This window comes from Dromiciops gliroides, chromosome 3, assembly GCF_019393635.1.
Source record: "Dromiciops gliroides isolate mDroGli1 chromosome 3, mDroGli1.pri, whole genome shotgun sequence".
Classification (NCBI taxonomy): domain Eukaryota; kingdom Metazoa; phylum Chordata; class Mammalia; order Microbiotheria; family Microbiotheriidae; genus Dromiciops; species Dromiciops gliroides.
Genome location: NC_057863.1, coordinates 274,584,912 through 274,602,159, shown reverse-complemented (window position 1 = coordinate 274,602,159; position 17,248 = coordinate 274,584,912). Strand labels below are relative to the sequence as shown.

General features: G+C 37.1%; 1 protein-coding gene across 1 annotated transcript in view; it reads right to left on the bottom strand.

The window, feature by feature from the left end:
• The window catches only part of EFHC2 (EF-hand domain containing 2), a 231,934-nt gene that overhangs the window by 67,950 nt on the left and 146,736 nt on the right, over positions 1-17,248 (bottom strand). The window contains exons 10-11 of the mRNA XM_043996895.1: positions 14,626-14,822; positions 11,331-11,464 (exon numbers count right to left, since the gene is read on the bottom strand). Coding sequence (XP_043852830.1) covers positions 11,331-11,464; positions 14,626-14,822 — 331 coding nt within the window. The remainder of the gene's footprint in view (positions 1-11,330; positions 11,465-14,625; positions 14,823-17,248) is intronic.

Below are 17,248 nucleotides of genomic sequence, written 5' to 3'. Positions count from 1 at the left end.
GGAAACAAGACTTTTAAACATTGCTGCTGGGGGAAAGGGGGAGCTGGAAAGACTGAGTTGTAAATACAAATTACAAGAAAAATCTATGAAGGTAAATTAATTTGAGCCATTTCAAAGGGCTAAAAAATTATTAAGTGTTTGCATACTAATGTAGAGAAAAGAATCTATTTTCCCTGCAGAATTTTTCTTTAGTTGACAAAGAAAGAACAACCAAAATTTTAAAAAAAGATCAAACCTAGAGGAAGGGCTTTGATTTTTAATTCTCTTGTTTGTTTTAAGAAAGAACAGAATAAGAAAAAGAATGTTATGAAGGATTAATGAAAAAAAGAAAAAGGAATGTGTTATCTCTTATAATTAGGATGCACTTTGACATCTTTTGAGAACATATAAACATGGAGGTAAGAATGGAGTGATCAGGTATCTCCTGAACTGGACAAAAGAAGTACCGTTATCCCTTCCACATCACAACTTTCCCCACAGTTGTTTCGATACATCACAGGTCAGCATAAGAAATTAAATGGGAATTTGGGAGGAGTTTTGGGGAAGCTACAGATGACATGCAAAGGCCAGAAGACAACACAAAAAAATTTTAGAAACTCAGAAATGCATAACATATACATATAGTATTATATAATATCAACATATTTTGTGTATTAATATCATAATAATTCAGACATCTTCTCTGGTATGAAGGGAGGGCCAAAAAACTTTGTGCCTATTTTCCAGATCATGGAGGCACCATGTTCCTAATCCCTATGATATGAAAGGGATAACTGTAGTACACACACACACACACACACACACACACACACACACGGAATTTAGTGCTGAGATAATTTTATACAAACAGATAAAAGTAAAGAAGATGCAATTTAAATGAAATAGGTAAATGTTTATAAGAATATAAAATGTTCAAAATAATGAAAAAATAAATACAACATTTAAAATAAGCAATATCAGAAAACAAAATTGAACAAACCATGACTTAAAAGCAAATTCAAACATCCAAAAAAAATTAACTGCAATACATTTGCAAAGGGGGAGGGGTGGGGATGGGGAAGAGAAAAGGCACCTGGCCAAATTCCTTTTATAAAACAAATATGATATTCATAGAATAACCTGGAAGAAATAAATCAGTGAAAGAAAACTATAGACCAATATCTCTAATTAACATTGAGTCAAAACATTTCATGAAACATTATCAGGGTCTATAGCAATATATTCAAAAGATCGTTCACTATGATCAAACTGGATTTTGACCAGACATAAAGGATTATTTCCACATTCCGGAAAACTAAAAATATAATAGATCACATTACTAATAAAAGCAATTGAAAATAACATTATTGCATCAAAGGATGCCCCCCAAAAAAACTTTTAATAAAAGACAACACTCATTTATGGGGTTTTTTGTGTGTGTGTGCTTTTGTTTTTGCAGGGCAATGAGGGTTAAGTGACTTGCCCAGGGTCACACAGCTAGTTAAGTGTCAAGTGTCTGAGGCTGGATTTGAACTCAGGTCCTGCTGAATCCAAGGCCAGTGCTTTATCCACTGGGCCACCTCGCTGCCCCCTCATTTATGTTTTTAAAAAATTAGAAAACATAAAAATAGAATTTTAATATGGTACCAAATATCTATCAAAAATCAAGAGTCAGCATTACATGAAATAGAGATAAACTAGAGAGCTCAATAAGATCAGGGGTAAAGGAAGGCTATTTATTCACTGTCACTACTATAAATTATGCTACCTATAGCAATGGCTAAAAAAAAAGCTGTAGGAATAAACACAGGCAAAGGGGAAAAATAAGTTTCCCCAACTGCAAATGATATGAATTTACTTTGAGAACCCTTCATATTTAATTAAAAAATCATTTTAAATAATTGTCTTCAGTAAAGTAGTAAAACAGAAAATAAAACCATAAAGATTATCGGTATTTCTATATATTACTGATACAGCCCAGCAAGAGTAGTTAGAATGAGTAGTTAAGTTAGGTGGCATAGTGGATAAAGCACCAGCCCTGGATTCAGGAGGACCTGAGTTCAAATCCAGCCTCAGGCACTTGACACTTACTAGCTGTGTGACCCTCAGCAAGTCACTTAAACCTTATTGCCTCACCAAAAAAAAAAGAGTAGTTAGAATGTTAAAATATATAAAATATTTGAGAGCTCACCTACCAAAATGATAATAACATAATAAGCATTTGTATAATGCTTTAAAGTTTACAAATATTTAATTTTGTCCTCACAGCAGCCTTGTGATGTAGATGCTATTATTATCCTCATTTTACCTCAAACACTTACTAGGCATATGACCCTGGGCACACCCTGTTTGCCTCAGTTTCCTCATCTATAAAATGAGCTGGAGAAGGAAATGGAAAATCACTCCATTATCTCTACCAAGAAAACCCCAAATGGGGTCATGAAAAGTCAGACAGACTGAAAAACAACAAAGTTCATGGTACAGGAAAGTCTTTTCTCTCCTTGTGGAGTCCTCATGTATCCTTTAGGACTGTGTCTCTGTTGAATAGGTTGTTCACCTGGTTTACCAAGGATTTGCTCTCTTTTCTTCTGCTTCCTAGGATAACACTCTCTGAAGGTTCCTCACTTCAGAATCAATATGGCTGTATTCCTCTATCTCTGTAGTGTGTGACTTTTTTTCCCCGATGGATGCAATGTCTCCTATCTACTAGTTCCTGTTTAATGCTATATTGTGTGCACATGTGTGTTTGTGTTGTTGGTCCTTGAGGCAATTGGGGTTAAGTGACTTTTCCAGGGTCACACAGCTATTAAGTGTCTGAGGTGAGATTTGAACTCAGGTCTTCATGACTCCAAGGCCAGTGCCTTATCCACTGAGTCACCTAGCTGCCCCTTTGTGTATGTGTTAAGGGAGGGAAGAGTTTTGAAAAAAGACTCCTTTACTCCTGAGCAGGTAACTCCAGCCTTACACTCTCTCCCACTTTTGTAATCTGAAATTCATCCCAGGGTTTTGCTATTTAAAGCCCTCAAAGGTATGGATAATTTGTTTGCTCAGTCAATCAAGATATCCCATTTTTAACCCAATCAGAAAAGTGCTGGAACTTAATAAAGGGATCACAGTATGTTACAACTTCTTAACACATTAAAAATCTTAGAAGTGTGACTATATGAACAGTACTGAATGGGGAATTTTTTTTACATAATAATCACATAATAAATGTCCATGTTGAATTGAATTTCCAAAATTGTACAACGATTATACATAATATATATATACACACACACATATGTGTGTATATACATATATATGATGCAAAGAACCAACAAATTCCTATTGTTACAAAAAGTCGGAAATTCTAAATAAGACGTACATAACCTGTTTCTTCCAAGTGTTAACTAGCTGTGTGACCTTGGATAAGGTAATCTATAACCCCCTCTGAATCTCTTTTCCTTATTTATAAACTAAATTGTTGGAATAAATCCATGTTTCCCAACTAGTCCAGAAAATTTTTACTACCAAAGTTCCTTAGCTCTTAAAATGTTCCTTTTTTAAAAAAGATTTCCTCTTCCGGTATCCTGCTTCTCTCATTCCTGACACTCCCTCCCTCTCCCTGGTTTCAGAATGAACTCAGCAGCTTGAGTTGCCAACTGGAGACAGAATGGTCTGCAGTAGTGAATTTAGCTATTTCCCTGCTAGGCAGCACAATTCGAAATAAGGAATATCTCTAAGCACCCTTCTAGACTTTGATGATCCTACATTTTAGAGGCACACTGATGCTTAAATAAAAGAGTAAGTTTCCCAATATTTTAAACTTCCAAAAGGTAGATCAGTCATCATTGTCATGGACAACTTAAGAAACAATTAACAGAGCATACAAATTTCTATATTTTTATAAGCTCCTTTTCTGATTTCTAACCCCATGTCTTTGCTCCATCAGGCTTGGCTTCCTCCCATATAGCTTTCAAAAGTCAAAACCCTCAGTCTGAATTGAAAGCCTTCTTTGTCTTTGAGGTTTAATTTAATTTACATACTCCTGAACTCATTCATTCACATTGTCCCTAGGATAAGAAATCTCTCAGCGGACCTTAAATTTAAATTTTCTACTGTAGCCCATTTTATCTCTTTCTCTTCCCCACGGGGTATATACAGTTGGGAATAAAAGTTCTACTGGCTAGAATGGAATTTTTTGGCTTATTGTGACCTACAGACTAAAGTGGGGCTCAGTCTCAAAAGAGAAAGGATTATTTGCCCTTGCTTGGAGCAAAAGCCATCATGAAAGGCAGTGAGTTTAGAGAAGGTTTTTCTGTTGCACAGGAAAGATAGTATGAAGATTCTCAGATGCAACGTTGACGTGGCCACTGTGGCTGCTGCTATGTACATGGACCCAGAGGGCCAAGAAGAGGCTGAAGGGAAGATTCAGTTTGTCCCCTGAGAATGAGTAGCAAGGGGATGGATGCTGAAGAAATAGAGTAAAAAGGATTGGTCTGTCATGGCTAGGGTAGACAGTGACCATGGCCACCACAGCTTTCATACAATGAACCCAGAGAGTACAGCTAAGGCTTGACTAGGGAGATGTATGTTTCAGGTGGATAATTGCCCATTGTCCAAGAATCCATTGATCCCCCTTTTCCCTTCTGTCTGAAAGGTAGATATTTAATCCAAAGTTTTTGTCTGTTCTTTGTTGGGTTTTTTCTTAAATACCTGATTTAATTCATACTTTAATATGTAAGTATTCTTTATGAAATATGATCAATCACAACTGCTTTTGAATTGTGCATTTCATTTGTTTTGCATAGGAAGTTACAAAAGTGAGGAACATTGACTGTCTTAGTTGTCAGTATATCTGGGTACTAAATGGAGGCTTAGAATTGATGTGAGAAAGAATGACATTGATTTATTAATTTTAATAAACATCCCAAAGTGGATAAAGCATAGACTAGGGCTTTTGCCCTTAGGTGAAAGTGAGTCTATTGCTTTTGCTGTCTGGTAGGAGGATAGGCTGTCAGCTCATATTGCCTTCTCCATTTTTTGCCCCATCTCCCCATGTCTGCCCAGAGAATTCTAAGAGACTAGAACTAGTCAGTCCTGGAGGGACAAATAATGCCCACATTTCAAAATGGAAGACAGGGGAGATAATGAATACCTCCTTTTTCTTTTCACTTTGACCCTTTAACAAGCAATCATGTAAACTCTGAGAATATGGGGGAAACACATGGGTGGCTTTACCATGAAATTTTTTTTTAACTTTTGTTTTCTGCTTTGGGAGTTTAGATACTATTCCTGCTTCTTTTCTCCCCCTTTTTTTTTCAAAGCAGAATTTCCTGTATTGCTGCATGCATTAAAGATATATTACCTACAAACATTTAAATTTTGTTTTGGCTTCCTGAATTTTCATTTGTAGGGTTTTATATTATTTTATTATTTTTCCTTTTTTTTTTCATTTTACAATTGAACATAGTTCAACATTTGGCTACTTTGGGGGGGAAATAATGTTTTTTTTGTGCTGGGCTATCAAAATTCTGATATCTACAATTTGCTATATTTTAACATTTGCTATGTATTTAACATTTAATGTTATTTTATTTCTCTTCCCTCTCCCTTAGTTGGATTTTTTTATTTTGAAAACTGTCACTATTTTTCAGTTTTATTCTTCTTGATATTTTTCTTTTTTGGTTTTTTTTTCCTACTCTGTAAGACATATAACTTGTCTTCTCAAATAGAATGTTAACTTCTCTAGGGTAGGAACTGTTTTTTTTTTCTTTTCTTTTTTGTATCCTTAGCACTTAGCTGAGTGTCTGGTAGAAAGCAAGTACTTAATAAAAGCTTACTATTTCCCTTATTGATTTGACAGTACTAATATGAACATTAACTTATTTAATTGTACATCAGTGTCCTAAGGGATGATGTTGCTCCTATTGTTACTGATTTACACATTTGTAACACCCATTACACATGCAATTGAGAACTGACCAGCATTCTAGGATTTTTAAAGACTAGCCTTGAGAAGAGATTTGGATTATTGCACACAATCTTTGGGCTGGGTGGTGGAAAAGACACAAAGTCTATGAGAGCAGACTGAGAAGAAGGGGATCAGATTTCATAAGCTAAGCAGCAGCCACTGTGAGGCCGACTGGGCCCTCAGCTGTGATCAGAACTTAATGAGTTAAGCCTTAGAGATAAGAGGCAGTGGATGGGGTGAGCAGAGAGGGAAGATATAATAGTGGGCCACCTGTCCCTGAAGCCATCTTGGAAAAAAGAACTGTGGACTAAAGCTGCTAGTTATCATCTCTTCTTCAAAGACTAAAGGAAGTGTCAAAAGACACACTTTCACCAATTTCCCTATGCCTGTCTGATAACAAATGTACCTTTTTGTTGTTTCTCTTGGCCAAGTGGCTTTCTTAGTCCTGATTTTGATTCAAATGAAAATCCATGGTTGGCTCATACAGGCTTATATTACACATCTATATATTTAGTCTGTGCTGAAAAAGGAAGATGGATCAAGCCAGGGATTAGCTGGTAATATGCAAAATTTAAATTTGGACAGAGAGCTAAACCTCTGTCTGAATGTTAGGAAATGTCCTAACTAGGGGCTCAGGACTATTATGATTTTATGAATAGCTTCTTATCTGATATAAACTCATAAAACTGTAGAGAAAGGTACCACATGGATTTGAGGGCTGATATTGCCAAAGGCTAGAAGTAGGATAATTATTGCAAAAGTTTGTGGCTAATAAAACTTTAGCATCAGATATGAAAGAGTGGAAGCAGGGAATAAAGGACAAAGGCCAAAGAAAGTCATACCCTGACTGCTCATGAGGAGAGTGACAGGCAAAGCCTGGAAGCAATTGTTGTTGCCTCTTTCTAGAAGGTTACACAGAGAAAAATGGAATGAGTATGGTTTGCCCACTCTACCATCCACAAAGAAACCTGTGGATGTTACATAGGTCAGCTGTCTTAGAAGACTGTTTGCTAGTGTCTATACCATTTAAGATTGATCAGTTAGTGCAATTTTCCTTTAGTGATTTGTCAAATATTGATATTGTGGATCAATATTATAAAAATATGAGTGTAGCATTTGAAAAGCAATGTCATTTTATGAATGTTGACACTCATAAGGAATTTCTGATATTTGAACTAGACTCTTGTTATGTACCTAAGGATATTATAAGAATCTTGAAAAACATAGTAAGAGTTGAGAGACTAGAATAGTCAATAATGGGAACAGTCAATAAAGGTTACTGGAAGTTTTTTCATATCCCTAGCACTTAGCTCAGTGTGGGGGACATAGCAAGTGTTTAATAAGTGTTTGTTGACTGAGCATCAGTGAGACTCATTACTCAAAGCTCATGCCTTGAAGTGGGTTATCATTGAGAATCGCAAAGCTTACATGTATGAAGTTTTGAGTGTAAGACAACACACTAATATATTCTGATCATCACCAAATTAGATCCCGCTTTCCAGAAATGGGTAACTATACTAGGCAGCTATGATTTCAGTGTTCACTTCCCTTCAAAGAAGATTATGTTTGTGTAGTGGTCTTTTCTCAAAAGCCTTGTGACACCGACATTGTTATTATCTAACATCCAGGGAGCTGGACTACAAGCAAATTATAGTAACAGTTGAATGTTTGGGATTTCCACAAGATGGTATACCAACAGTGTCCTGATATTATCATTGTCCTACTTTTGCTTTCTTTGTTGCATAAGCACTTCTTTTCCCCTTCCTTTCCCTTCTTCTAAGATAAAGACATAACAGAACCACTCCTAAGCAAGTATCTAGACTCCTATGACTTGAGGATAGGAACATATTTTTCATCTCTACTTATTAAAATGTCAGTAGTTTATCCTTTCTTAGTCTCTTATGAGTATTTGTGCTTACCTTTTTATGTTTATTAACTCCTGTGTGTTTGACCTTCAAAGTTTCTCCACAGCTCTGGCCTTTTCATCAGGATTACTTGAGAATCCTCTATTTCATTAAAAAGTTTATTTTCCCCTTCCTCCTTCTAGGATTACACTGTTTTGCTAGCGAGGTTGTTCTTTGCTGTAAACCTAAATCCTTTGCCTTCTTTGCTTCCTTTACATTGGTGGCTACTAAATCATGTGTGATCCTGACTGTGGCTCTTAAGTTCACTTGAATTCTTTCTTTCTGGCTGCCTGTGTTATTTTTTCTTTGACCTGGAAACTCTGGATTTTGGCTATGATGTACTGAGATTTTTCATTTTGTAGGGTTTTTTTCTTCAGGAGATGAACAATGGTTTCTTTCTATTTCCACTTTGCTTTCTGATTCTAAGAAATCTGGGCAGCTGTCCTTTAAGATTTCTTAAAATATGATGTCTAGATTAGTTCATGACTTTTAGGTAGTTCAATGATTCTTATTTTTTTTTCCTCTTTGGTTTTCTAGATTGGTTGCTTTTGCTATAAGATACCTTATAATTTCTTCTATATTTTCAGTCTTTTGACTTTGTTTTAGTATTTCTTATTGTCTAATGGACTCATAGGCTTCTAATTGGTCCATTCAATTTTCAGGGAGTTTATTTCTTGAGCAAGATTTTGTGTAGCTGTTAATTCCTTTTCTAATTCTTTCTTTCCTAATGCTCATTTCTTTCAGATGTTTCCTCCAGCACTCTTACTTCATTAATAAAAATATTTTAATTACTCTTGCCTCATCTCTTTCAGGAATTCTAATTGAAAATGTGTTGTTGTTATTGTTCAGTTTTGTCCAATTCTTCATGACCCCATGGACCATAGCATGCCAGGCCTTTCTATCCTCCATTATTTCCTGAAGTCTGTCCAAACTCATGTTTGTTGCTTTCATGACACTATCTATCGATCTTATCCTCTAGCAGCCCCTTCTGCTTCAATCTTTTTTGAAGAATATGTGTACAAGCTGTATTTTCTCAGAGGCTTTGATTGTAGATATTCTAGAGTCACTCTCTTATTCTGGGTTTATGTCTTGAGCATCCCTGTCATCATAAAGCTTTCTACGGTGGGATTCCTTTCGTTTGTTCATGTTGTTTGCTCATTCTTCCAGACTACTTCCTGACTTTGGACTTTATGTTACAGTCAGATTCTGCATACTTTTGGAAGGAAGTTGGGTGTTGGTCCTGTTGATGCTTTCTTGGGGGCACTGAATGTTGTGTTATTCTAGGATCTCAGAGACAGCTCAGGCTGTGGACCCAGAACTGGGTAGTGAGCACCAAAGCTTGTGGCTAGTACCTATTTCCACATCCTGTACAAGATTGTAGTGCCCCAGTATGGGTGTGTGACCTCACCTTGCTCAGGTACACAGCCTGTGTTCTCTTTCAGTCCCTCACCAATGAAACACTCCATGTATTCCTGGCTAAATATTATCTCATTGTCCACAGACCTTTTTCTTTGTCTCCCTATGCTAAGATGGGTTGCAAAAATGACCGTAACTTTTTCTTGGCTTTCCTGATAAGGATTCAGTCTTGTATGATTTCTATATCTTTTTGGAGGAATTTTTTTGGGGGAAGGAGAAACTCTATACTACTTCCTGCTACTCCATCATCTTGGCTCTACCCAAATAGATACAGTTTTAATGGCATTTCTCTGCAATTCAAGAAATACAATGAAGAGGATGTAGTTCAATAAAACATGGCAAAGTTGCAAAAGGCTAGAAAGAAAGTAAAGAGGTGACTTTATCAGAATCAGTCAAATGAGAGATGTAGTTCAATAAAACATGGCAAAGTTGCAAAAGGCTAGAAAGAAAGTAAAGAGGTGACTTTATCAGAATCAGTCAAATGAGAGTGAGAAACAAGGAAATGGATGCAGGAGATGCAGAGTAAAGAGAAGCATCTATACATGGCTGGTGGTGTATATGATGGAGTCATTGCCACCTTCATCCATAGAGGCTGGATGTGATAGTTGAGTCTGGCAGAATGAGAGCCTATTTTAGCAGGGGGTGAATTTCTCACTGACAGACAATCCATGCAGAGAAAGGATCCCTTCCTCCTTCTGCCTGAGACATGGATATCTAATCCAAGGTTTTTGGTTTTTTGGTTCTTTAAGTCTGTTCATAATTCCTGATGATTCATATTTTAAAGTTGGCTTATTCTAGATAAAAATGTGACTAACCATAACTGCTTTTGTATATTTCAAAATTTGTGAGGGGGGAATTGAAAAAAAGGAGAAATATTGACTTGCTTTGATATGTAGATGAAAGTAAATCATTGATAAATCTGGATATCAAGAGGGGACTTGGGAGTAATGTGAGATAGGATGATATTGATTAATTAATTTTAATAAATGTCCCAAAGTAGGAAAAGCTGAGTCCAGTCATTTTGCCTTTAGGCAAAAAAAAAAAATGAATCAATCACCATTGTTATCAGGTAGGAGGCTGATTGTTCTGCCTTCTCTACTGTTTGTCCCCTTTCCCCCACAAAGGTAGAGAAATCATTATATAGGAACAGAGCTGATGGTGAACAGAGAGTACGTCATGCTCAGTGGGAGGAGCAAAGAAGTTTCTCTACCAGAATTATATAATATCCTCCTTTCAAGGGAAGGGTTCAGGGGAGGTGATGTACAATCCTCTCTTTAACCAAACAAACAAATGTTTCAAATTGTTGGCAATACAAAGGGACACACTATAATTTGGAAAATTGTCCTGGCAACAATTTCAGGATTCATCTTTATCATACCTGGCCATTCCTTAGTGAAAATCTTCTATTAATGCAGTCTCTTCTTTATTTATCCTCTTCTATTCATATGTCCTCCTGAAAGTTAGTTAGATGATAGATAGATGGAAGGATGGATGGATGGATGGATGGATGGATGGATGGATGGATGGATGGATGGATGGATGGATGGATGAAGTCACTTCATTTCCCCAGGAGTCAGGAAAGCTTTTATTTTTATTCCCAACTATTTAGTCTATCATAATCTCAATTCCAGTAAAGAAAAGAAGTTCAAATCTTTATTTCAAAGTCTTTTGCTGCAGCTTTTCATTCATACATATAATTTTCCCTTTCTCACTTGGGTGATCCCTAGTATTTTTCTGCTGCTTCAGTGCCATGACTTAGAAGCTGTTACCAGCTTATTTCCTGTGTCTCTGTCTGAATTTCTTTTCACACTTAATTCGACCAACTTTATTAAGTTCCTAAAGTATGTCAGGTACTTTGCTAGGTGCTGGGAACACAAATATGAAAAAATGGCCAGAAGCTAATAATTATATCTTCTATATATAGTATTGTTTATCCAGTATACAAAATATTATATATTGTAATAATAAAAGAAAAAAGTCACCATAAAATATGCAGACTTCAGGAAACAGTCTATTGTTAATACCTTCTGGGAAATCTTGAAGGAAAAGCCAAAGGTGGCTTCCCACATCCTTACCTGAATGTTTCATAATCCAGCACCTTTGTGTGCTTAGGATCAGTGGATGCAAAGACCAGCTTGATCTCTCTGGAACTGGGGCTTCCAATGGCTTTCAATTTTTTCAGGATAAGGTCAATATTGCTCACAGGAAACTAAAAAAGAAAAGAAAAAAATATATGTATGTATTTAAACATAAAGAAAGAAACATACTTAAAGACTTAGTGGGGCCTTCTCTGTTGATGTTAAGTAAATAAAATCCCTAATTTCTGAATGGTTTTAGGTCTTCCATATTGTTAGGATTAAGAGACAAATCACAGTGGTTTAAACATTATCAGAATTTTCTAAAGTAATTAACAAACCTGCAAAAAATCATTTCTCTAGACAATTCTTTAAGATCATCATAAAGTTTCTTACTAGATATTGAAGAAAAACTAACAACATGTGATTTTTTCTTAAAATAAAAGTTTTTTAACAAAAATTTTTAAACACAACACTTCAAAAATTAGGAGGAAAGTAGAACATTTGATCATAGTAATGCCTACATAGGTGGGGTAAGGAGATTTTAAACTAAAGTACAAAACTGACTATTCAACTTATAGCCTTCAAAATACTATACCTCATCAAAACATCACGTTATGTATTTATTCAAGAATGAAACATAGTTCTCTTGGTTAGTTCCACTAAACAGCTTGTTGCATTTCTTTAAGGAACCTCTCACATAGCCAACATCTATCTAGGAAGCTTAGACCTGTCTGGATTCCTTGAGAGGTCCAGTACCATCAAGAGGCAAAAGCAAAGTGTTTCAGTCTAATATAGGAAGCCTAGGAGCCTGAGGGCAGAACTGCTTTGATTTTGGCTTCCACTAGCCAACAGAACACCTTGCACAAAGAAGGTGCTTAATAAATGCTCATTAAATTGAATTCAAGGTTTCGTGTTCCTCAGTAATAAAATAACTGCCATTTATATAGCATTTCAAGGTTTTCAATCAACTAGGTATTGTTATCTATATTCTGCAAATGATAAAACTGAGGCTGAGAGAGGCTAGATCACACAGCTAGTATGTGTCTCAGACATAATTTGAACTCAGGGCTTCTTTATTACAAGTCCAGTTTTCTTTCCACTGTGTCACCTGGCTGCCAAGTAAATGAATGCATCCTCAGCTACCCCCTCTATGGTCACTCCTTTGGTTCAGCATAAAGTTCAATGGCATACAGGTTGGGCCTCTTCCTTTCCCCACCACTGACATCAGAGGCCCTCTTTTTGCTATGCACCTGAAGCAAATAATTTGCCTTACAATAGAATTGGGTGGGGCAGCCCTGGAGTCAGGAGGACCTGAGTTCAAACCCAGCCTCAGACACTTTACACTTACTAGCTGTGTGACCCTGGGCAAGTCACTTGACCCCAATTGCCTCACCAAAAAACCAAAAACCAAAAACAATAGAATTGGGCACAATAAATGTATGGCTGTTACCCAGCTACTCAGCAGAGGAGGACAACTATTACAATTAACTATGTTAGAGAACCTGTGGTTAACTTAGACCCCATGCCTGAAGGAAATCAGATTGTGGTGAGAGAAAAAATTTTAATATAACTTAGGAGCCAAGCTTTCTTCCCCTCCTACCCCCCTTCCTCCATCATTCCCTCTGTGCCTGCACAACATCCCTGTGTGTGTCTTGATTTATGCTAGTGTTTCTTTGTATGGCTCTTTGGAATGGATCTATACAGTAAAGGAGAAATAATTATTGTGTATTCATCCATATTCTTAAGTTATTTGCAAGACTGACTAAGGAATTTAGAAGAATGGCATAAAGATCTGTACAATATAATGCCAAATTTCTAACTTATGTAATTGTAAGTTTGAAAAGCATGCATTTTAAAATTTCATATAATCTTTAATCATTTAAAGCCACTTGTATTTTTTCTACTACTGAGTACACTTACCATGTAGAAAGCTGAGACCTCAATAACTTGAAAAGAAAGGAAAGGAAAGGGAAAGGAATATCAAATTCAAACATCAAATCAAAGTCCAAACTGCATATGTGTATGCATGTATGTGTGTATACATATACATATGTATGTGTGTATATATATTTTATATACATATATATATACACAATCTGACTTTTTTATAACTTACAGTCTAATCATCTCTGACAAAAAGATTTGATTTATTGAGGTTTGTTTTAGCAACTTATCACACTGGAACATTTTAATGCCAGATGAGATAATCCTGGCATTATCTACATCAAAATGCTGCATAAATATTATTACAATTGTGTAAAATTCTCATCAGGCAGTTAGGTGGTGCAGTGGATAGAGCACTGGCCTGAGTTCAAATCCAGCCTCAGACACTTACTAGCTTTGTCACCCTGGGCAAGTCACTTAACCTTGTTTGCCTCAGTTTCCTCATCTGTAAAATGAACTGGAGAAGGAAATGGCAAACTACTCCAGTATCTCTACCAAGAAAACCCCAAACAGAGTCACGAAGAGCTGGACACAACTGAAACAAATCTACCACCACCACAACAAAAGTTATCATCATTATTCTGTTAAACAGATGATAATATAATTTTATCTTAAAAAGTTGGCAAATAGTTCCTAAACTGTTCACATATGTTTATAGGTTGAATTTTTCAATGCAATGACACTATATAAACTCAATTTTTTTATCATCACTTACTTCTTGAGAAATTCTATAATATACACTAAGAGCTGCAGCATTCCTCTGCCTCTCTCTTCTGCCTTCCCCACAGAAAGCTTCCCTTAATTCTTTCTAAACAGATTGCACTTATCTCTTCCTGGATTCTTATTTATGCCAATGCCTCAGGTGACCCCTGCTATGAGAAGCTGCAGCCATAACAACTATCAGATTCCTCTATGACTTCTGTTTGGCTAATATCTATTCCATTATTATCAGCAGAAGCAAATTAACTGGAACAGCACAATATGTGCTGCCAAATTTTATTGCTTTTCTCTAGTTGTTGAGTCTCTTTCTGAAACAGTGTCCATGTCAGCATAAAAACCAGGAAACTTGATTGAACTGTGTGGGTTTGTATCACCAATGTGAGCTGAATTCATGATGCCCAGAGGCACCATCTCAGAAGCAGAAACAGACCCAGACAATGGACTGGTCTATGCAGGGGCTAAGTGATGTAGCTCCGTTATGGGTGCTAGGCTCCCATGTGAATGAATAATATAAAACTAAGGGGTGAAATGAAGGGGTGGGGGAGAAATAGGAAGGCTGTGCAGAGAGAGAAAGAATGTAATTTGCTGAAAGACAAGACAAATAGTTGAGAAGGGAAGACCTACTCACCTCATCCGGGTGCCTTTCCATGTAAGTGAATGCATATTCATCGCCATTCAACAAAATAAAGTTGTGACCATTGAAGCAAACACGAGCACCAACAAACAGATCCTGAGCCTTGAAGAATTCAGAGGGCTCACTCTTAAAAAGTAACTGTCCGGGTTTCTTAATGCGACCTCTTTCCAAGAACTTCCCACCAAGGACACCTAGAGAAAGAGAAGGAATGGCAAATAATTAGTTCTTGCTCTAAAACAAACAAACAAAAACATTTGTGCCTTGCTTTTTTGTAAAAAGTAACTTATATTTCTACAGCACCTTCCAAATGACAAAAAGGTTGACCCAACACATCTTTGAGATACATTAGCACAATTATATGGATACAGAAAACAAAGGCTCTTAGAAACATGGCAGGATCTGTTGATGTAACATGGCTTACAAACGCTGCAATCCAGGCTTCCAAGTCTGTGGTTCTCTCCATTAAGATAACATATGGAGGGGCAGCTAGGTGGCACAGTGGATAGAGCACTGGCCCTGGATTCAGGAGGACCTGAATTCAAATCCAGCCTCAGACACTTAACAATTACTAGCTGTGTGACACTGGGCAAGTCACTTAACTCCAATTGCCTCACAAAAAAAACAAAAACAAAACAAAAACAAAAACAAGATAATGTGTGTGGTTTTTTTTTTCAAATTCACAGGGTATATAACTTCATTTAGACTCCCATTTTGCACCAATGTTAATTCAGACCAATGCTTAAAGTTGTAGGAATGAAAGGGATGACTTGAATTTTATAGGCAAGTGAATAGGCAAGGGACTGGAATGGTTGTACTCCCCTAAAATGACGTGCTACAGTCTCTCTTCTGTCTACTCTCTTCCTGATCCAAGCAATGGTCAGATCATTCAAGTGTTTGAGTTAGAGAAGGGTCTGATTTCTCCCTCAAGAAGCTTAGTCTAGTCAAGAAGCTAAATGTCATATACATGCATGTACTAACAGACATGTGGCAAATGATAAGAGAATGATGCGAGGCAGATTTGTAATTGTTAATTAGATGTGTGTGTGTGAACACTGTAGTTGACTGCTGCACTGGTATGAAGTACTTCATGAGTAGAGGTTAATAAGGCATCTAGGTGGGGCAGTGAATAAGGTGCTGGCTGGAATGACAGACCTGAGTTCAAACCTGACCTCAGGCACTTGCTAGCTGTGGGACCCTGGGTGATTCACTTAACTGGTTTGTTTCACTTTCCTCAACTGTAAAAAGGGAAGAACATTGTTGTTGTTGTTGTTGCTGTTGTTGTTATTGATCCTTTAGAACAATGATGTCACAATGTTAGGGTCAAGGTAAAGTGTCAGAAGGCTTGACTACAGGTCTGAAATAATAACACAATAAAACAAAAAAAAATAGTAAAAATAAAATAATGAAAGAGGGAATGATTGATGGTGTCTTGACTGGTGCATGAATTGAATTTAGGTGAAGCAGAGTTGTCAGCTTCACTCTCTCTTCCAGAGTCACTGAAGTCCCATGGCAGGACCAAAGTCAAGACAACTGGCTATGTCTGGGGAAGCAGCTACCAGTGCCAAGCCTTGGTTTCTTCAATGTCTGACCGAATTCTAAGCACTCCACAGAGCCTGCTTCTACCAACTTCATGGGCCATTAGAACAAATTCCTCTCATCTGTCCATTCTGCTGGGAGAAGTCTTCACTTGTTTGAGGTAGACATCCCCCTAACTGACCAATGGGTTTGAGGTCCATTGATTATCCTCAATCTAGTGTAACCCATCTGCCAAGATGGTTTTACTAGGGAGGGGCAACTGCTTCTTGGAGCCACAGGTGAGAGTTGGGTGGCAGGTGTATGGAGTGTTCAGGGAAGACTAACACCTCTGTTGTAATGACTTGAAAAGCCTTCTTCAGGGCTGTTCATTCACTTTGAAAAATAGTAATACTGGGGGCAGCTAGGTGGTGCAGTAGATAAAGTACCGGCCTTAGATTCAGGCGGACCTGAGTTCAAATCTGGCCTCAGACACTTGACACTTACTAGCTGTGTGACTCTCGGCAAGTCACTTAACCCTCCTTGCCCCGTCAAAATAAATAAATAAATAAATAAAAGATATAAAGAATAGTAATACGACATACCTCACAGGATTCTTGCAAAAATCAAATAAAATAAAATGTTTAGCACAATTTCTGGCACATGTTGTTGGTCAGTCATTTCTCAGTCATGCCCACCTCTTCATGACCCCACCTGTGGTTCTCTTGGCAAAGATACTGGGGTGATCTGCCATTTCCTCTCCAGAAAATTTTACAGATGAGGAACTGAGGCAAACAGGGTTAAGGGACTTGCCCAAGGTCACACAGCTAGTAAGTATCTGAGGCCAGGTTTGAATTTGTGAAGATGAGTCTTCCTGACTCTAGTACTAGCCATCTATCCACTCTGCCTCCAGTTGTCCCCAGCACATAAATGTTTACTTCCTCCCTTCCTAAAAGATTCACAGAATCAAAGAATTTTAGAGTTGAAAAGTGCCTTAGCTTTTGTAAAATGTAATCTCCTTAAGGACAATTACTGTTTTATTTTTGTCTTTATATCACCAACACCAAGAATAATTCCTTGTACATTGCAGGCACTTAATCAATGT